At 38.9% G+C, this 22,575-nt stretch overlaps 1 protein-coding gene across 2 annotated transcripts in view; it reads left to right on the top strand.

The window, feature by feature from the left end:
* The window catches only part of PLOD2 (procollagen-lysine,2-oxoglutarate 5-dioxygenase 2), a 357,685-nt gene that overhangs the window by 275,428 nt on the left and 59,682 nt on the right, over positions 1 to 22,575 (top strand). For both annotated transcript variants that reach the window (XM_085634099.1, XM_085634100.1), the window contains exons 9-12: positions 5,314 to 5,439; positions 6,559 to 6,680; positions 15,031 to 15,135; positions 17,354 to 17,479. In XM_085634099.1, the coding sequence (XP_085490225.1) occupies positions 5,314 to 5,439; positions 6,559 to 6,680; positions 15,031 to 15,135; positions 17,354 to 17,479 (479 nt within the window). The remainder of the gene's footprint in view (positions 1 to 5,313; positions 5,440 to 6,558; positions 6,681 to 15,030; positions 15,136 to 17,353; positions 17,480 to 22,575) is intronic.

The following is a 22,575-nucleotide window of genomic DNA, read 5'->3' as shown; positions in this document are numbered from 1 at the left end:
TACTAATGTAAATAAACGTTTCAATACTAAAAGCTTCTAAGTGGTCGTCATATTGGGTCGTGTCAACAAAATACTTAAATTAAACGTAAAAGATGACGGTCATCGGTAAAAGATAATAAGAAATCGATTTCAGAGTATATAAAAAGTAAATGTCTGTGCTTAAACCGGAGGTAGGACATAAGCACACATGTCATATTAGAACCGTGGAATTGGAGTGTCCCATATACCTTTTCTAGCTGTTCTCAACGCAATTATGCCGTTTCGAAGCGCTGTTAATAATAGTTATTATAACTTAGTTTGATTGTTCAACAAGCGATGTTACTAAAAGCCAATTTCATTATTATTCAGCATTTATACTGAGCAGGGCCACTGATTAAATTGGGTTTGAATATTACTCGTTGTACCGACCTCGCAAGGATGGGTAATTGAGTCCCTCTTTGCTGGATTCAAACTCATGATACACAGGTCGCTGCAAATGTCAGTACTGAGCATTCATTCTTTCAGCCCTTTTACTTCAATATGTGGTGATGAAACCTTTTTTAGGCACCCTGGTTTAGCTGCTCAATAAGGGAGGATACGTCACGACCCAAGGTCTCTTAAATGAGCTGTGATAGCTTGAAATAAAATCAGTTTGCACTGGCTAGCAGGCCATATGTTGGGAACCACGCAGTATGACAGTAACTCACCGTCTGTGGATAACACGTAATTTGTATATAACATGTGGCGACCCTGCTGTGAATATGGCCAGTTATTTCCAAATAACCTTGAAATGGGTAGCACAACTGACTTTATATACATTACAATATGAGAAACAGCATGGACACCTCAAATGTGTATAATTAAAATGGGGAGGCGTAACGGTCAGACAGATTATACAACTGAGATAAACCAACATTCAGTCAATACTAGTGGGAATATTTTACACTTTTTACTGTTGTAATACTAAAAATACGCCCTGCACTCCACCCTCGTGGTGCTGCCTTGGACACCTCTATATTAAAGTCATCAAGGATTAAAGTAAATCCTCTCGTTTTTGAAAACATAAACTAAGCCTGAAGGCATGTCTGATACAACTGGTTTAGGAGCAGGATTAGTGCTGTTGCTTTAGGGTTTTGTAAACCACTACATGTAGATTAGTGATTGTTTACAATAGCTGTCTGTTTTAAAAACAGCAGCACCCGTGTACCAGGTGTAAGATCTCCTGAAGGATTAATGTGATGCTTAGAAACATTTCCTTAACTAAACAGCTTATAAAACCATGCCTCAGGCCAAAAAGGTTCTGTTTTTCTGGTATTATTTATTTGGTCTCACTTCCTGCCTGACAATTTGAAATGTATGCTGCTGACTGCATCTCAACAAAAATGAAGCATTTTCCACAAAAAGCAATGACAGAACGCAGGCTAAAAACACAAAGTATGGACATTTTAAAGGATATTTAGAATATTCTCTGAGGATCATTGTGTTAATGCTGTTTAATCAAAACCCTATAAAATGTTACGGGTGCATTATACAAATCCTACCACTTTAATATTGATTTATGCTTTACAACCTTGTTGTACAGGTAGTAGGATTTATCGTCCTTTAGAGAGCGAGGGATTATGTTTCCCGTAAAAGATATATCCGTTTAAACTAAGATTTCTTGAAAGATCAGTCATATAAAGGGTAGTCTTTACCAGAAGAAGCATTGAAAGCCAGCAGAGTTATACTCTCAAATTGATTATCCTAGTTAAAATGCAAAGGTTGTCAGCATGTTTGAAAGAAAGACACAAAGAGTTGCAATTCTTCATCCCTGACTGCTAAGATATAATATGTAGTTTATTTGTTTTGAGGACTTTGCAGATAAGTATTGCATGATAAATGCTTTATTGATGTTACTTCGTAGTGCAAAAAGATGTGTAGATAAATCTCCCAACTTGAATGTACGCGTTAAACAGACTTGCTGGCACTTACCTCCACACAATGTAGTACCAAAGACATATATGGCAAAGCACTGGCACACACATATGTGGCAACGCACTACCACTTTACAATCCTCCCTCTATTTTCATACAGACATCACTTACAGAGTAGAGGATAAAAAATTTATTATGACTCTATCCAGTCAGAAATTCCAGAATCGTGTAAAATGTACACCCTCACTTTAAAGTGGTATGAGGCCATACAAATGGAAGACGTATGCTGTGAAACACAGGAACATAACTGCAAATGTTGTTTATGCAGCCTTTAAGTCTTTTCAATATATATTGCCCCTGGACTAACCCCTTTTGTGCAGATGATATTAACTTGTAGTAAATTGTTACCCCTCCTTTGTGTTCCTGATGGCAACTTGCCTCATATATATAGCTGTAGTGTAGGGACCAATGGTACTTTCTTACACAAGGGATTTCCTCACTTACTGAACTCATCTTCACCACAAGGTTATATGTGCTGTCCCCAGTGAGATGATGACCCTGTGGCTCATCATCAGGCACCAGAAATGGAGCCTAAAGATAGTGACTGGCAAAAAATGCTCACTGGGCACATCGTGTTCTGATACTAGCTTTTCCTTGGTTTACTTAACATGGAGGTTAGGCCACAGAAGATGAAATTACTTCTGATATTCAGAGGTAGTTTCCCCAACTACATATCATGGTAGATCATGGTAGAGCTCTTATTCCCAAAAAATAACGTCATCAGGCCTTGGTAGTGGTGACCAGCCAGTTTACCTGCAGTATTAGGCAAAAGCTAAATATCTACTCCTTTGATGTTAGCATTAACCTTATAGTGTATGCAAGTGACACCTTCTAAGATTTACTACAATGTTTACTTTCCAAAAATGTGGGTGGTTGCTTGGTGTCCCTGTTTGTTGAGCTCCTCAAGTGTGAAATGCTTTTTTACTTGAGTTACATAGAAGATTTTTCAACCTACCACATGTAAATTCCGGAAGTTTCCTAAGTAGAGAAGTCCTAGGAGGCAGCTGTTTCCTCCTTGTCTTGTTGCATCTATTTGGTCCTAATTAAAACCTTGACATGGATCCTGTTTCAGGTGCAAACTCCCAAGTCAGGTGGCATTAGCCAATGCACTAATTGCACGTGTCATTTGCCCACATGCACTTGGCATACTCAATGATATTTGCTCACAGATTTTTGTCAGGTACATTTTGGTGCAGTATTTTTAAGCAAATACACAGAATTGTGTTCAGAGCTCCCTGGAAAATAAAAAGGTCAATTCAGGGTGCAGAAATTGAAACACCCATGTACCTTGCGGCGTGTGCGAGTCAGATGTTTGCTCTATTTAGCAACAATGTTCTCATGAGGCTTTACCTGATGAAAATCTGTGGGCCAATAGCCTGAGATAGGCAGTTTGCAGACCAGAAAATAATACATACGCAATAGCGCATGGGCAAATATTGCCTAACTTGATGGTTTGCAACTGAAACCAATTAAACACTAAGACTGCAGCTAAGTACCATCTCTATTATCTAATCTTCTGTGCTTTACTCTCTAGTCTATTGACAGGCTTTACCCCTCTCTTATTAGCACAGATAGCTAATATAAAATAGATTGAGAAAACAACAAAAAAAACAATGCTTAATTATATCCGAACTATCCCAATTGCCTGAAATTGAGATGTGTGGTTTTGTAGTAGGATTGTGCATTTTGTTATAAGCCTTTTCTTCACTGATCCTTTTGTGTCTCAGAGTCCGAAACAGATGTGCATTTAAATTAATCTTTAGTGGAATAATGCGAATCCTGATTTGGTTATTTTACTCTCACAAACCAATTTTATAAATTCAGAAATTCCACCAGTATGATTGGAATTCTACATTCACTAATTTAGGGCACCTCCTGCAAAAATAGTAGGACATCTTCACCACAAATGTATATCTTTATGGATTATTGCAAACCCCTTTTAGACACTTATTAACCCTTGAAATAACCACAAATGCACCCCATCCAAGGGTGGAAATGTAATGGGAAAACTGCAAAACTTAACAGAGGGTTAGAGGAAGGGGTTCTTCTGTTAGGAAATGTTATCTCAATGTAAAAGCTTTGAACAAAACCTTCAATGTTCAAATCCATATTTGCATGAGAATTCTTTGATCAGGTTGTCCACTTTGTGGAGTTTCTTCAACCATACATTTTTTTGCTTGAAAGTACTCTGTATATTTATTGCCATGGTTTTCTTGGAGTATTCCTGGAATTTTATGAGAGTTCCACAAAAGAAGATAATATACTCCAACTGTAAATATTCTTCCATAAGCAATTTTATGTTTTTTTTTCTAATTTGGTTTGGGGGGAAGGACTAATTGTTTTGTAATATGTTTTCCAGGGCATTAAAACACAGTAAAATGAACTGACTAAAATGTATGTCAATTCCCTACCTTTCATTCCATAGTTTCTGGCAATGCCTATTCATAATATGTTGCCAGAAGCAGGGTGACATATTACACAAAGATTATGAACTTTTAATGTGGTAATACAATTCAATTTTACTTTAACACATATTTTGTAAACACATTTGCAAAATGTCTTTCTTTTAGCCCAGAAGGGGGTTATTAGGACGTAGGGAAAAAAAAATACATCACTTTCATAGTTTTAATATCCCTGAATTAGCTTTCATCTTTACTCTTTTTTCAGTATACCTTGATGCCTTACCAATGGATTTGAGCTATCAGAGGGTGGTAGAATTTAGTCCAGAGTAGGCATAATTAACAGTTGTATATGAATTCATAGTGTTCAGGACATAGTAAATTTTCCCCGTACCCTATGCTGCTCATCTTTCTTTTTGTAGTTTTTTCTTAATAACGTTTAGGAGTGTGAACATTGTGTGATGATTTTCATTTGTATTTGCAATTGCAGAACTCATTATTTTGTGACATAGAACTTTATGTTGTATCATGTTCAGATTAGGTTTTGGCTGCTGGATAGATCTACAAATTCTATTCAGAATTAAAACCACTGTGATTTAATCATCCTAAACAAGTATAAGAACTGCTCTGCAGGTCCGTTTTCATGCAGGAATATCACAGCTAATTTAAGTTATCACCTTTACTATTGTTGTTTCATGCTAAATGTATATCTTTTATACTAAAATGACTGTCCACTATTGCGGTGACTGAATTTATACAGGGTAAATTGTAAGAAAAATTGATAGAGATACAATTTGAAAATATTCACATATTTTAAATGCTGAAGCTGGTATGAAATTTATGTGAGATATTTTTTTTCAAACATTACAGTAAAAGCTAAGAACATTGTAAATATGACCTGTTAGAGATTTTCGCATGAGATATTGGCATATCTAAATTTATTTTATTGTCATTTCATCTAGGAATATCCAAGGGTAACGATTGGTGTTTTTATTGAACAAGCAACTCCGTTTCTTCCAGAATTTTTGGAAAAATTGATAACATTAGATTACCCAAAAGATAAACTTAAACTCTTCATTCACAACGGCGTAAGTACCAGAATGTTCCATATTTTTGAAATGTGCCTTATTAATAATGTTGACACCAGCTCAAGCTAAATATATACCAGTATCCCAGAAAGAGGGCAAAGGCTGGATCTGACTTTGAAGTCCTATGTTAATTGTGGATGACTTTGTACAGACACACTCAACACAATGTTGCTTGATAAATGTTCACTTAGTACAGATTTAACTGAGTGGTGATGTTTTCCTCATTACTATTTCATCCTTATGACCCTTTGTTTGGCAATTATTCCTTTCGAAAATTTTAGTAATTTAAATTAAATACTTTTGTGTTGACCTTACCCTTTTAAATTTATTTACTGTACTCCTTGCCTTTATTTAGTATTACGTTATATTTTCAATGTAATTATATTTTTATAAATTATTGTATTTGATTATCATCATTAAAAGAAGGTATGTCTTGAATAAATGCAATTATTATAATTGCAAATATGAATATAATTAAATCTAATAAAGTGCTTTACCACTGTTTCCAAGCCGGAGCCATGCCCTCTTTTTGTAAATATTTCACTCATTTAATTATTGCTTATTATCATTATGGTATTTATTACTTTATTATTTAAATTTCTCTTGTAATTGAATTTAGTTCCTGATAAATCACTGTTTCCTATTGAAAATACTCTTTAAAATACAATTCACTACAAATATATGTATTTTTCTATTGAGGAATATTATTAAATTATTTTATAGCCAATATAATTAGATACATGCAGACACATGTGTGTGTCTGCATATGTGTTACTGTAATACTTGACGTTATTACTTTGGTAAACAAGGACATTTTAGATGGAGGACAATGTAATGAGCTCAACGATCAAATAGTTATGAGGAAATCATAGGATGAGTAAATGTTTTGAAGGAAAAGGCATGTACTGTCTGAGGCTCTTTACATCATAAAACAATTTGAGATTTTATTTGAATTCATTCATTGTTTTGGGATGGGTCTTACTGAAAGAACAGTGTAAATATATAAATTAGACAGTGGAATGATTTTATGCCCTGCAGTGAAGAATTGTGTTATTTTTACTAACTGTCAGCCACTGTGCTTTACAGTAACCAATTGTTGTATTTAACGTTGTATTACAGGTAGTGAATCATGAAACTCATATTCAGAAATTTTGGCCACAAGCTAAGAAAACCTTTGCAAAGTTAAAAATTGTCGGCCCCGAAGAAGCAATTAGTCAAGCTGAAGCAAGAAATATGGGAATGTAAATATGCTGTTTTAAAGATTATATTGTGCAAAGTTTCTGGTGTATGTCTTTCTTAAAGGATTTAAAGTTTGAATTTCTCAAAAAGGCCATTCAATAACCCACTAATTTTATTTTGTTTGAATATATATTTTGTGATGGAAAAGTCCTCTGCATGGTAAGAGACTTGTACCCCTGCCCTGAGTGTCTAACTGTACTGTTGTCTGGATCCCTAATGCTGACTTTTTGTCATAGGCAATCATGCATGTGCACTATGACAGGCATGTCTCATGGACTGCCGTGCTATTGGACCAGGAGGGGCACTCAAAGAACTGCCCTCATAGTGATGGAAGGCTACCTCCTTCACCAGGATTTAAGCAGCACAAGTGCAGTGGTGGCAGTATACCATGTAGTGATCAGTAGTAGTGAGCAGGACCTTTTTACCCTGTGACAATGGTTAACTAAACTTTTTATAAGTTCTGATGCTGGGTGTTTAATTCACCTCTGGCCAACATCAGGTAGATGTGGAAGGGTGTGAGTGATGGAAACGTATTGAGCGTATGTGTGCTTGCAAGAAGTACACTACACAAGGGGTGAATTGTGATACAGTGCATGCATGCATGGTAAATATGTTTATGCTGGCAGTGTGTGTTTTTAAAATAACACATTTTTGTACAATACGGAAAGGTTGCAGTACTAAGCAGTGTGCGCAGACATGATAGCTTTGCTCCGTGTAGTTATGCTTGTAGTGGCATAATGCACGAGGATAGCAGTGCTGTGCAGTAAGTGTGCAGTGGATGTACACAGAGGGCAAGCGTGCCTGCATTGATACCTTACATGGAGGACCTTGAGTTCCATTTTGGGAAGCCCAGGGCTGCCTGTTGGAAAACATGAAGAATAGAGGACCCCCCCCCCCCGATAGATTTGTGTATTTCTGCATTCCAGTAAGCTGGGAGAGACATGCACTGTAGGATGGGAGAGCCAGGCTCTTTCTGTACATTTCCAAAGGCTCTTTCATTCAATTATAGATCACAAGCAAGGGCCCTGGACACATCTCAGGAAGAGAGGGAAGGGGCTGATAAGGTAATCAAAAAGAGTAGCGCTGGGAGGCCAGGATAACCTTTTGATGCACATATCACTGTGGTTGACATCCAGGTGTGAACTCTGGTCACTCCCATGAATCGTGTTGTGAGTTAGTCAGCTTTGGGGTCCTGCCTGTTGTGACAGACATCCTTCAGGAGGAAGAAGAAAGGGGGAAAATGTTAATTTCAAAGAAGCAGAACCTCAACACAAAACTTCAAAGATTCAGACTCTAAATTACATTTTGTGTCTGGAAAAGGACTATTGGACTTGGCACTTTTTGCAGGGTCATCCCCAGGCTTTGTGCCTTCACTTCTCCATTTTTGCTGAATTCATTCTTGTTGGCCATAGGCCTCTGTGCACTATACCATTGCTAACCAGTGCTAAAGTGCTTCTGCTCCCTCCTTAAAACATGGTAGAATTGGTTTACACCAAATTGGCATATTTAATTAACTTCTAAGTCCCTAGTGAAGTGGTACTATATGTACCCAGGGCCGGTAAATTAAATGCTACTAGTGGATCTGCAGCACTGATTTTGCCACCCACTGAAGTAGCACTTTAAACATGTCTCAGGGCTACCATTGCAGCCTGTGTGTGGAGTCTTAAACTGCCATGTCTACCTGGAAAAGTAAACCCTTCCTTTTTAATGCATATACGTCACCTCAAGGTTAGGCCTTGGACAGCCCAGAGGGCATGGTGCAATGCATTTAAAGAGTAGGACATGTACGTTTATACTTTACATGTTCTGGTAAAAACTCTTTGAGATTGTTTTTCATTACTGCAAGGCCTACCTCTCCCATAGCATAACATTGGAGATACCTTATTACATTTTATTAGTGTGATTTCCAAATGGGAATAGGGAATAGTTAACCAGTTCACGTTTGGTGTCTCTGGATCCTAATTTAAAATCCTAACTTTTGGTGAAGTCGGATTTCTAATTACATTTTACAAATGCAACTTTTAGGGATTTGGCATTTTACTGTCTTTGCCATATAGTGCATATAGCCTGTACCTGTGTCACATGACATGGTACAACTGACAGTTGAGATGTGTGTATTCATCCTAGTGAGCAATACACAGACTAGGGAGCTTAGGTGTGTCTGGATGGGCCGTCACTGGTAGGATGGGAGGAGCTGGACACAGCCCCACGTACACCTGAATAGGCTTTGTCCTGTCTTGATACAAAGGGCTGCATTCCCCCTGTAGTTAGTCTGGTGCCTGCATGAGTAAGGCTAGATTTCTGGGGACATCAAAGGGAAACCTCTAGGAGCTTCTCCCCCTCTTCATAGCCACAAATAGATATAAACACTGGTCCTCAGGAAGAAGGGCTGCTATGCTGTTAAGAGGACTGCCACTCTGCTGTACTGCTGCTCTGAAGGAACTGCTGCCCTGCCGTGCTGACCAGCTGCCAGTGGCGTAGGAAGGACTGGCTTTTGGGGTGCAGTCTACCCAGGTGGTTTGAGTTGTGGGCCCAGCGACCCCCCCCCCGCTTGTACCTTTGGCTGTGCGGGGTGTTAAAAGCAGGAATCAATCAGCAGCACCTCCTCTCCCGCTCTTACGGCTGCCACGGGGCAGCAAAGGATGCCACTGCCTGCCACCCCAGTCTTGGACCCCTGGACCTGGGCTTAAAGGGCTTACCAGCTGCTGTTGATCCAGCGGAATCGTCACATCTCCTCTACTGCACGGCACAAACACGAGCAGAACCGAAGCATCGCTGCTGCTGCATGGATTTGACAGTTGCAAAGACCCACATCACAGCTGTTTGGAAACTGCTGCAGTGCCCTGACTAAGCGGGGCCTCCTCGGTTAAGGCCTTGCATCTCTCGTCGACAGCAGCCTTGACAATGGTACTTGACTCTGCATCTCAGCCTCATAGCACTTCGGAATTGATGCATAGCTCTCACTGTACACCACATCCTTGAAGTTAGATTTCGCACCAAAAGTCTCTTTGATGGGATTTTCAAGGACATTGCAGGACCTCGCACCACAGCCTCCCCACATCTCAGAACCAATGCTTTGCTTCGACTGCACGACACATACTTGATGCGGATCCACGCAATGCTCTGCAAGCCAGGATTGTAAATACTTTTGTTGAGCAGCCCTAACTGGGTCCCTGTAACAGGCCCGTGCTATTTTTCAGTTGGAACTTGTGACTTTGTCCTGGTATGGCCTTACCAGATATATACAGTTGGTGCTTTATGCATTTTGGTGACATTTACAGCAAAACCTTTAAAATTCAAGATTTGCGGTTCTACCAATTGGATTTGGTCACTTTGGTCTTTTTATTTATAAAAAAACTGCTCTATTTTTCTAATTCTGTTGTGGGCTTCTTATGTGTTCTGTTTTCACTGTGCTACTGTTTGAAGTGTTGCACAAATACTTTACACATTGCCTCTGAGTTAAGCCTGCCTGCTCTGTACCAAGCTACCCGAGGGTTAAGTAAATCTTAATTTAGGATTTGCTTGGGGTTTCACCCTGAAAAGAATTGTGGTTGTTGCTTGAGATGGATTCCCGCCCTCCTCAACCAGTAACCCAATTTCTTATAAGGACTATAATTAGGGGTGTTTGGGACCCAAACTTAGTCATCTGCAGAGCAGCCAGATGGGCTGTGCGAGCACGGGAAGCTCTGCAAGACTTCTGCCTGTGACCAGGACAGGGGACTCAGGCCTATTAGTCTCCCTACTGGGTGAGGGGACATTACTCAGGGAAACCAAAACCACCTGCCTTGGAGCTTGGAGCTTGGAGCACCAGTACCTGCCTGCTTGCCAAGATCAGTGTGCCCTGTTTGGAAGAATAGAGCATTGGAACAAACAGGGTCTGGGGGAGCCCTATTGTGAGGATTTCCTATGCAAGGTGTGAGGACTTCACTGAAGGGTTCCATACCGCTGCAGCGGGTAAGCCATGAAATGGGCCTTAGGGCCGCAGGGGCCATACTGCGATCTGTACTGTAACTCCGTAGACTCTTGTGTCTTAACTTCCAAAAGGAGTCAGAGGGGAGAACTCTTGACTGCAACCTAATAGTTTCCATTCCCTGGATGTGGCCAGCAGTAAATGTAGAATAACATTGAACCTGTTGCACTAAAGTTAGCGGGACAGGGAGAGACCTGACAACTACTAGAGCCCCACACTCAAGGGGAATTGTGTTATTGCTTTTAAATATTATTTACCTTTGCCTTGACTGCTACCTAAGAGTCAGGTGCAGAATGGGTGCTTGGCCCAGTTGAGCAGGATCCATAGTAGGTCAGGCCCTGGGAAATCTGGAGTAAAGGGCTTTAGCCACCATGTGTGGGCCCAGTAACTCCTGCTTTCCCTATGGCCCACTTAATGGGGTTCTGACAATATATTATTGTTATATTCGAAATTTCATGAAAGAATGATGTTTTACGTAACAGAAAATCAATAAATCCCTCTTTTTTCAGTCTCTTGTCAACATTGAAGTATTGTCTTAAAATAGTTAAAATAATAGTCCGCTATCTAGATACCCAAATGTTGTAAAGCCAGAAGTGGAAAGAAGTTATGTGATGACTATCATAAAAAAACAAATAAATAAATATAATTTAGGTATCAACATATTTAATCCTTCCAAATGTAAAGGTTTTCTCAAAAGAGTGTTCTGGCTGGTATTACTAGCTACAGAGAAGGTTCCACTTTCCTCCTTATTTTCCTATGCTGAATAGGAACTGTGCTAAAGAGCCTTCCTTGGAAGACAATTGATAGCATATTAAATCACAGATATTATGTAGACACATTGTTTAGTAAAGTGGTATGCTTTAGGGAACAGTGAGGTATCACAATATTATTAGGCAGTATATGATTTTTCAAAAACATTTTCTGAAATCTTCCACTATAACGCATAAGAGTAAAACACATAAATTCCCAGGCTCCCATTGAGATAGAAGTGGGAACAACCTTTTCTGGAGGTCTACTGGTTATTCTTGAAAAAAACATCAAGTTGTCTTTATTGGGAGAAGTTATGATTAAAGAAATTTGAAGATATATATTGTAACAATATGACAGTATGAAAAAGGTTTTAGCTCACTGACCCTCAAATGTTTAAAGTGTGTTTCTGTTCTCGGGATATTCAAATGAATACACATGAGAAGCAGTTATGTTTAGAACATTTGAATGATTATTATTTGCATACATTTTAGTCAATCAGCAAGCTCAACTGGATTTTACAGTTGAGTAGATCAATTAGCCCATTCCAGGTTCGATGCCTATGGAACAATGGCTCGAAATGGCATTCTTTATAGGATTGTAGATTAAGGCCCTCATTTCATCGTAATACTTGTTTGGATTACGATACACTGTAATAACAATTTGACTGAAAAGGGGAGTTTCCTCTGAACCGGTATACAAATAATGAGTTTTTTTTGTATGATGTATTACCACAACAAACATTCTGGGTAACTCTGCTTCCTGAAATTACTGATCCCATGAAGCTGGTAATTTTGAGTGCAGAATTACAACATTTGAATTACTGATGTACTTCTAGTGTGACATTATGGCTAAATTGGAGCAAAACCTTCTCAGAATGTTTACCGAATAGCCAAATAGGCATTTGGGTATTACCAGCAGACCCTGGTGTTGTAACATCGATTCCCCCAGTAATTCCCTTTGTGCAAGGAATAAGTGTTATTTATTTTCTAATTCTGTTGCGAAATACCCATTCTGGATTCCCACATCTCTCACAATGTCAGCCTGAACATGTGACTGTGATCTGTGAGGAATTTGGAAGTTACGGCTTTTAATCTCATCAGGGTTGTTGGGTAATTAAAACGCGTATTATTTAGAGCATTGTAAAATTAAATAATCTTCTCTAGGAAGTACTGTGCAAAAAATATGCAGTAAAAAATGTACTTTGGTAAGAATCTTGCACCAGATTTACTAAATACTGGTTGCAAAAAATGTTTGCGTCCAGTATAGAATTTTACAATGTGTCCTGTGTAGTAATATGTCAGTTCATAATATTCCAATTCGGAGTGAGTCATAATCCGGACTACCTCATGAATATTAATGAGATAGGTTGCAAATTGTGACTCATTCTAAATGGGGCTTGCTAGAGTCAGAAGTCTAGAATGTTTATGGCTTCCATGAAAATAAATTAAACTTAAAACATGCGACCCATTTTCCTTAAATGAAACGGTGCTGTATTTAAAAAAATGTTTTTTTTCTAAAGGTTGAGAGCATGCAGTGTCCCTTGGACCACAGCCTACTCTCCAACAAATGTTTTTTTTACATTCTCAAAGGGGAAAGAGCCCGAGGAGGGCCGCTTCCCTTTTGCAAATGGCTTCCCACTGTAAATCAAGCTCTGTTTTTTTCAATGATTTCAGTTAGATTTTGGTCGCAAAACATCAAAATAGCACATACTAATTTGGGATTTGTAATGGACACCTGCAACATGTCCCTTAAAACTACTGAATCAGTTTGGAGTTGCAAACCCATTTTAGGAGTTGGGCAAATTGTACAGATCCCTAAAGTGTTTAATCTAAATATTAAAAAACGATTTTGTGATCTTAACTAGTGACACTAACTGTGGCAACTATAAAACGTTTAAAATATCAGACCCCAATGTCTCCAGAATTGTCTTTCTCTTAGCATTCTGAAAACTAGTAGGTGTTGAATATAGCAGAGAGTACTTTTATTGAACAACTGGTTGTTTTCTACTTTATCCAGCCCCTGCCTGTATGCCTTGCAGTTGTAGAGATGTTTACCAAGTGCAGGTGCCTGGATGCCTGATGAGAACATTAATAACTGCACCTTCACAAACCAAAAAAGTTAGATTGTTTTATCAAGCAATTTCTAAAAAATCATAATTTTATTAGTACACACTTTCTTAAAATAGAAAATATTAAATCCTTGATACGTTATTTTTTAGAATAGTACGCCACTGTGTCTCTCTACAGCGATCTTAGTTGTTGGACAGGGTGTGTGATTTATACACTAAAGCTGTTGCCAGTGTCGGGATTTATATTATACAACTATGCAACTGTTTACTTTAGGAAAACTTGCCAATATTTTGAAAGGAATTCTTTGGTTTCTACTGAAACTTGTGTTCATTTTCGAAAATAAATGAGCCTTATACATTTAGGATTCTGAACACCAGCATGAAGCTCTCATGCAGGCCTTTATGTAGCAATTCAATATGACACACTTCTACTTTTCATATTTCCCCAGGTTTTGTATTTAAGTCGAGTCTATAAGTTAACATAATTCAAAATATGATAAAATCTATATTTAAAAATTAAAGATGTCATTACTTGGCTTGAATAGTATTTACTTGAAAGTGGTTTCTTTTATCCATAACCACAAAAGACAATCAAATGTATAATGCCGAGTCATGAATGCCCATTTCCACTCTAGTTGGTTACAAATTATAGTTGAAGTTTCCTATAAAGTTCTTTCAGGTTTAAACTAAGAAAGTTCATTTAATTTTCACATTCAGATCTCGGAATTGCTATGAACATTAAAGCTAGATTTTTGTTTTTTTAACATTCTTTTGTTTTGCTAAAATTATATGTATAATATTCTTATGGGGGTTTTCAAGCAGCCCTCGTCATCCATTGGACTGTTATTGTGTCATTCTGTCTACTTCAGTAATTGTCTAACTTCACCGTGCGTGACGGCATTCTGACCTTTTGCAAGGAGCACGTCAACACATAAATTAGTTCTCTTCATTAACAGAGACTAGTTTAGCAATGTGTGCTTTTTTTAGAGCAAAACATATTTTTACTTTTAGATAATTCATTTTTACATTGACAAGGGCCTAGCAGCTTCCACAACAATAAAGGTTTGCAAAAACCATAACAAAACAAGCATTGACAAAGTCAAAAGGCTGATGGGCAGTGCCAGATCTATTGGCTTTGCCAATGCTTTGTTAAAGAGTTGGTTGAAGAGTTGTAGCCTGTAATTCAGTGGTGATTTTCATGTTACTACTAATGCTGCCTTACCATCCTGAACCTAAAATGAACATTTACCTTAGTATAAAGCTACCTGTAATATTAGCTAGCGGTGTAGTACACATCATAAAGAGCGAGCACTGATAATATGTGTTGTTAACATTGAAATCAATTATATTAATCAACTTCAAAACAACCGGAAGTTGAGACCTCCCTGCCAAGTGCCACACCTGTAGAGCAGGTGTTAAGCTTTGGGAACGATCTCACCAGCACTGTGATGCTAAATGCAGTTCAATGCTGTATTAATATGTGAATTGCGCACCCTTTGTGTTTCTCAGTTGTACTCTCAAACTGATAGTTTTCTCACTAATGACGTGTTACTCTCCATTGCAGGGATCTCTGTCGCCAGGAGAATAAATGTGAGTTTTATTTCAGCATTGATTCGGATGTTGTGCTGACGAATCCACAGACGTTAAAATTATTAATTGAGAAAAATAGGTATGTCTACATATCACAAACTATTTCTAAGCAAATGTTTTTGTGTGCATGCTTAGTTACAGAATAAAGGGCAAAATGAGGTGCATAGAAACGAAAATGGAGAATGCCACAAAAGTATAGGCTTACCTCAATTTTTTGTTGTATTCCCATTTTTGAAATTTACGAAACTGGTAGGGAACTAGCCACATGAATTTTAGCCCTCCATTTTTTGTTGTATTACTCATTTGTGGAATTTACAAAATTGTTATTTGTAATGCTGGGGGAACTAGTCACATGCTTTTTTATCCCTAAGCCTGTGACTTTAGACTGCTCTTAGTGCACAGAAATGTAATGCCTGATTTCAAGTCTGGTGGTCCATGGACCGCCAGACTTGCGGTAGCCTGTGTGCCGGATTACAACTCTCAGAGTCTTTCCGGTGGTGGACAACCCGCTGCGCCAGGGAATCACCGTTCCCTGGCGGTGGCGCGGCAGAGTGGCAATGCAAAACGCTGAGCGGGACTGGCGCAGTCCTGCCAAGCATATTACTTGTTCCTCCACTACCTGCCTTTTCATGACAGTGAGCCCGCCTTGAAAAGGCTGGTGGTGGTGCACCCATGCCCCCTGCCATGGAGATGTATTCAAGGGGGCACAGCATGTGCCCCTCTCTGCTTGCACCCCCAGTTCCATCACGGCATGGACTTCACAGACCATGCCATGCTAAACATTTTTACCATTCCAATTGCAGTGCCCTTTTTAGGGCACTGCTGTGGGATAGGCAAAAGGACCGTCCGCCTGCATGAGTTGAACTCGTAATCAGGCAGGTGGTCCTTGCGCAGCTTTGGTGGTGCAGCAACACCAAAGTTGTGATTGGGCCCTCAATCATAGGGTTATGGAAAACGTGCAAATGTATTTATTTATTTGTTTCTGTGTGAAGTACATATGTGCAGACACCCCTTGCCCTTGCACTGCCCCCATAAATGAGAGTGTTTGAGACACTTCACAGCACTTAGTGAACCAATGCACACATACTTGTTTAACTGTAAGCTTAGGAGAGGCTTTAAGGTGGAGACAGTATTGCAAGTGTTAGTGAATAGCTGCAATGCTGCACCTTTGCGGGTGTTCCAGCAATAGCAGTGACCACATGAGAACGTCCCCATTGGGAACACTCACACAACTAGATCACTTACTAGAGTGGAAGATACAGACAACAGTCAGGAATTCCTTTTTGGCCTCAAGCGAATGTCTTCTTTTGAACCCAAAATATCAATTGTTAGGGTGTTTTTGAGACAATGTTTGAGGAACTGAGTTTGCTGCGGATTTAAAGAAGGAGTAACAAGGAAGGGCAGGATCTGGTAGGGCTGAGCAGAGGCCCATCTCACCCCACACTCACACTTCCTACTCACCGGACACCTGCCAATACAGCCCAGCAACAAGCAAATTGCCAATAGAGCAATCATAGTCTATCTTTTGCAGTGCTGCATATTGTTCCTGTATTGAGCCTATGGTTCTACAGATATAACAAAAGGTCAATTGTTTTCATTGCAAAAGACAGTCATTCAATGATGTCTTTAGCACAATAGAGATAACGGAAATACTATAGTATTTTTAATTAGTAGAGTCAAGCTAATCAAAAGATAGACCAAACCATAATGATTGTCATCATGGCACAATGACTCATTAGGTCATGCCATGATGACAAGGGTACCATAAATTGTGGACGTGTGGGGGCAAGGAAATCTAGGTAGAGCCATAGAGGTGGACATCCCTCCAGAGCATTTATTTAAAACAAATGTATAGTTAAAAGGTTTCTGGGGTATGTTGAATATTCTGTGCCAAAATTAACCAAAATAGGTGTGGATCACCCCGATATTGAGATGGCCATGCACGAATAGCTGTGGGTTTATTTCCACGAAGGATGCCTAGATTTATTTCATACCTTCATGTCCACTGTAAACTTAGTTATGCTGATCTTTATGCTGATCACTGTAGGCTAAATTTACCACATGTTATTTTTTTGTACTTTTGTGTTGCAGTTAATGTATTATGTAACCTTTGTTGCCCTTTGTATTTACTTACTTTAACAGTACTGGTCTTTTTAGCTAAAATACACATTGACTTGTATGGAGATCAATAAAAGAAGATTTGCAAAAGGAGAAAAGAATCCATCAGACTGGGCTCTACTGTAAAATATAATGGTATATTGGAAATGCTTAAAGATTTTTGTTTCTTTTATTTACAGAAAAATAATTGCCCCTCTTGTGACACGTCATGGAAAGTTGTGGTCGAACTTCTGGGGAGCCTTGAGCCCTGATGGGTATTACGCCCGGTCTGAAGATTATGTGGATATTGTCCAGGGGAACCGAAAGTAAGTTATTCATTGCAACAGAGTGAGCAAAGACTGGCACCAGCTAATTGTTGTTGCTTAATATGTTTGGTTTCAGATAGAGTTGTGAAACTACCACACAGCAGAACTATTGGTGTGTATTTGATTACATTAAGTGGTCTCTATTAGCTAATTAATGATATACATGCTGATGACCTGACAGAAATGTGTATTCCGCATAAGGTTTTACGGCCTTCAAAACCTGATGGATGTTGGAAAAAATATTTTACAAAATGCTGATCAACACTTCGTTTGTGTATGCTTGTCTGTATGAACAACAGTTTTATAAATAAGTAAGATATGGAGCCCTCCTCTTTCTACTCTCTGTGTGAGTGCCAAATGCAGATGTCAAAGCGGAAATCAGAAACTGCATATTAATAAACAACTAAAACAATAACTGAGTTTGGACAAAGAAGTGAGTGGTTTAAGTCTTTTGGGAGAGGTGTAGGAATACTGAGTGTGGAGCAATAATGTGAGAGGCTCTTTTGAGTGATAGAAGCCAGACAGATAATTTTTTATTCCCATAGTTGATTATTTAAAATCTGGACAATCCAGTATTTGCTGTGACGTAATTTATGATTAGGCGTACTCCATCTCAATAGTTCCTCTGCACATAACATCAGTCTTTAAACAAGTTTAGGACTATCTCACTATATTTAGGAAAAATTAATTAGTGAACTATAAAAGAGCTGGAAATCATTAAAAGAGCACAATGATACCAAATTGCTATTTGGCATTGACTGACAGCTGCAACCTTGGGACAAAAGAGGTAGACTCATCAAAAAGCAGTCACATCCTGATTACAGGATAGCTGTTCTGCAGATGAGGATGAAGTTGGATGTAATTCTAAAATTCAGCAGCTTGAATTCGGTAAGGTTGCCTTTTGGTTCGAACTTTCTGACATGGTAGCATTCAAAGCAGACAGTTACTAGCTGACTGAAGAATGCAACTGTGCTCTTAACAGTGGAATGTATTCACTAAAGTGCCCAACATGATTATGGCAATGCACAGGCAACTGAGGAAGATGAGCATGTCCAGGTACTATGCACTCATTTCGATCATTCCTAGTAATGTACTACACAGACACATTTTGCAACAAGCTATAGGCTAGGACAGAAGATTTTTGATAGCTCCAATTAAGACCATTACAAATATTCAGCCTAAACAGGACCATAGCCCTTATCACAAGTTTGTGTTTCACATCTGGAAGGAACAGCATCACCTGCCTTATGAGGTGGATATGAGGTTGGTAATACAATACCACTGCCCAATTTTACGGCAAATGTTTGGTCTTCAAAAGGAAAATGCCCATGCACCTTACAACTGGTGCACATATAGGGCAGGCTGTTGACACCTTGGGCTAAAAAACTGCGTTTTACCCAAATCTGTCACAACAGATAATATCCATCATGATTCCATTTAACTTTAGAAAGCTGTGCTGTAATTGGTCAGTGGTGGCTGCAAGAAAACTTTTTACTAAGACTGCCACAGGAGGTTTGTCAAATGCTTTTCACTGAATAAATCTAGGTATCATCAATGTAGATGAGGAAGCATGCTCCAAAACTAGTTCTTAATTTAGACAGGTTGCTCACATGGATATTGAAAAGTGTTGTTTCCTGTGACACATCCTTGGGCACATCTTGAATTATGTTTCTGAAAGCCAACGATAAAAAACATATTGCCCCTTCATTGAACAATTAACTCATTAAAGATTGTATGAATCACAACACCTTTCTCCCCAAGCCCCAATCCCCCCTCTGCCACTTGCCTCAATGAAGCAGCTCTGTCACTGTGTCAAATGCAGCAAAGAGATCATTGAGGATGACAGCATATGCTCCCCCTCATATGCTGCTACCAGGTGAGTAAGAACAATTTAGAGCTTCTTTCTTGTCTGACCTGACTTGAGCAGAATTGAGGCAGTAAGTAGAAATGTATTGAATGTTTCACATTTTCATTGAACTCAATTATGATTTCTCCAATTGACATGTTCCAATCAACTTCTTAAAGGCATCTGAGATGACACCTACAATCATTGAGCTTTAGTTCAATATTATTAACATGGGGCCATTGGTGTCCGGAATTTTCTTCAAGATATTCCTGTGATGGGTGTCAAGGGACGAACCATTTCTGCATTTCTCTCAAATTCTTGAAATAATCTGCATGACAGGAGACAAGCAGGGAGATAATAGATCAACAGCAACTCTAGGGATGGACTGTGCCAAAGGAGTCTGCAAGTGTTTCACTTAAATCCTTACAGAAAACACTCAAAACATTGCCCTGTCAGAGACTAAGAAGTCAGACCACATAAATCATTATACATTCCCTCTAGGACTGGGATGTTTGCAATACCTAGGCCTGACAATACAGTTTAGTTTATATTTTATTTTTATTTTAGGAGTTTTATATAGCGCTGACATGACCCGAGTGGTATCAGAGCGCTTTACAGCAACATAAATGACAGATCTCAGAATCAGTCACAGTACAGTAATAACACAGATTCTGGATAGTTATCAGTCAATTTCTGGCAGTAAAAGTTCAGTTTCAGGGGCTAGTCATTCGCAGTCAGAGTAAAGGAATTTGATTGAGGAGTTGAGCATCAGACGTTTGAGTATACTTTGCGGGAGTGGTAACCATAACTCGTTGGGAACTTTAAGGTGGAACTGAGCAGCTATTCTCCAGAGGGATAGAGATGCTGGTTGAGGAGAAATTCTTTTAGTTGTCTATTGAAGCTGTGAAGGAGGGTTTAGTTTTGATATGTATTGGGAAAGAATTCCAGATTTTGGGGCCTGAGAAAGAGCGAGAAAGGGTTTTTGTTTGTGTCTTTTGGGGAGGATGAGAAGGAGCGTGTTGGAGCTTCGTAGGTTTCTCAATTGTCCTACTTTAGTGAGTTTGGCTGTGAGGTAATCTGGTTTACCAGTGTGTTGGGCTTTATGGGTGAGACAGGCAGTTTTGAAACAGCAACATGCTTCGATTTGTTGCTACTTTAGGTTTTGCCGCGCAGAGGTGATGTTATTGTGTTTCTTAGCTCCTGTGACCATTATGGCTGTTGTATTTATGGTGGCTCTCATCAAGGGGTCAGCGCGTGCTTTGGTTGCTCCGGTGAGTGTGGCATTGTTATAATCTAGTATGGACAGAACTAGTGCTTGCGTTGTGTGATTTAGGTCATTAGGAGGTAGGAAGGGCTTGATTTTGTTGAGTAGTTTTAAGTTGTAGTTCTTTGCAGTAGACCTTAGTTGAGAGCTCATGTTTAGTGTTGAGTCTGGAGAGATACCTATAGTCAGCTAGAGTAAGCTTGCAGTTCAGGGATTCTAGGTTATTTATCCATTCTTGGATCTGTGGAGGGTGGTCGTGATTGGAGAAGACAAGAATTTCAGTTTTTCTTAGTTGAGTTTGAGGTGGATGTATATGTGGCCAATGTCAAGAAAGGATGGTATCCCGAGTAGAAGGGCATATATGATTCCTGTGTCTATATTGACACACATAGCACAGGTGACCATGCAGGAGTGTGAGAGGATCCAAGGCCTTCCAGATTCAAAGAGCCGAGCAGCTTACCTTTGTTGCTTGAAACTCCATTAACACACTTTCCCTTGTCAGTTGCAGGAAGTAGTCAACAGAGTGAAACCAAATGTCCATTTTGGCCAATTATCATGACAATTTCCAAGCTCTGCAATTCCTTGATTATGTGCTTTGGAACAAACACCAGCCATTGTGAGGCAGATAATCATATCATCCATTTTGATGTGTTTACCATTTAATTAGCTATGAATCTGTACAACATAGTAATCATATGTAGAAAGACAGAGTTGAATATTGACAATATAATCAATGGCATTTTATGTAAAAAGCATTATGTGGCAGTGCTTCATTATTAGCTTTAAATGTTCCCCCATTAGCGATTCCCCTCCATCCCCCCCTCAGTACCGATGTGAGTGGTTTTAATGTCTTAAGGTTGCTCAATTTCTTTCACTGAATTTAAAAATAATGTACAACAGTGTTTTTCATTTTGGTAGTCGTTGCACTTATCTGTGCTTTCTGTAACATTACATTTGCATTCACCTCACTAATTTACATGTTCCGTGTGTACAGAAATGTCCAGAATAGCATGCACCAGGAACCTGAGGTGATTCATAAATTGTATTCTCTTTGTAAATTTTACTTTGTAATTTAGAGCAGTACAGAAATATTGCCATTTGTACATTGCTTAAGTGTCTCCACCTGGATATAACACTACTCCCATAACCACTGCCCCATGTGCACCTTGTGTTAGGTTCCCCACACTCAAATGTCCAAATCTCACAATGTATGCCTCGACAACTTTTGGCACCATTTCTAAAAACTGCAATTGTGTTGTTTGTATGGATATATTTCTAGCCCATATACTTTCCACTGACTTACAAAGATCTTGATACGGTAGTCCGCTTACCCTCTAAGTAAACACTACAGTTTTACAGATCTAATTGGCCTCACATTATTAAAAGAGCGATCATTCTGGCACTTAGACTTAAAACCTGTTGAAAGACCTATACATTACTGAAGGCAGTACAATTTGGAGCTACAACCATGACGTAGTAAAGCCACTCATCTGTGGCTTTCTTGCCCTTATCTCTGCCACATTTGTCAAATGATGACACATATAAGGCTTTTTGTTTTGTGCAAATCTTTATCAGTAGTAGTTTTTCAGTGTGTATGAAACAGAAAGGGACTGCTTTAGTGCGTTACCCCAGAAGTCATCATACATTAGAATGTAAACTAAGGTCCTTAGTCACTAACTAACAGCTTATGTGAAAAAAATTATTTGCAGTTTAAATATTCCACATTAATACTTCTATAATCACACAATTGTTAACTTCAGTAAACACTGTTGAAAGCCCTTCAGTAGGTCGGATTTTCCAAAGTTGTAAATTTAGTAACCTTCAGACATAGGTATGAATGCGGTCCGTTTGGTGTTAGCCCAAGTAGGTGTTTAGAAGCGTGGCTGTCCGTGTACAAATGTACAAGATCGCCATTGCCCCTCCGTTGACCATGAGGCATATTAGTGTCTTGTAAAAAACTTCGCCTGACGTACATTACGTATGTAT

This window comes from Triturus cristatus, chromosome 11 (genome assembly GCF_964204655.1).
Source record: "Triturus cristatus chromosome 11, aTriCri1.1, whole genome shotgun sequence".
NCBI lineage: Eukaryota > Metazoa > Chordata > Amphibia > Caudata > Salamandridae > Triturus > Triturus cristatus.
Note: the sequence above shows the minus strand (reverse complement) of the source record. Positions and strands in the feature narration are given on the sequence as shown.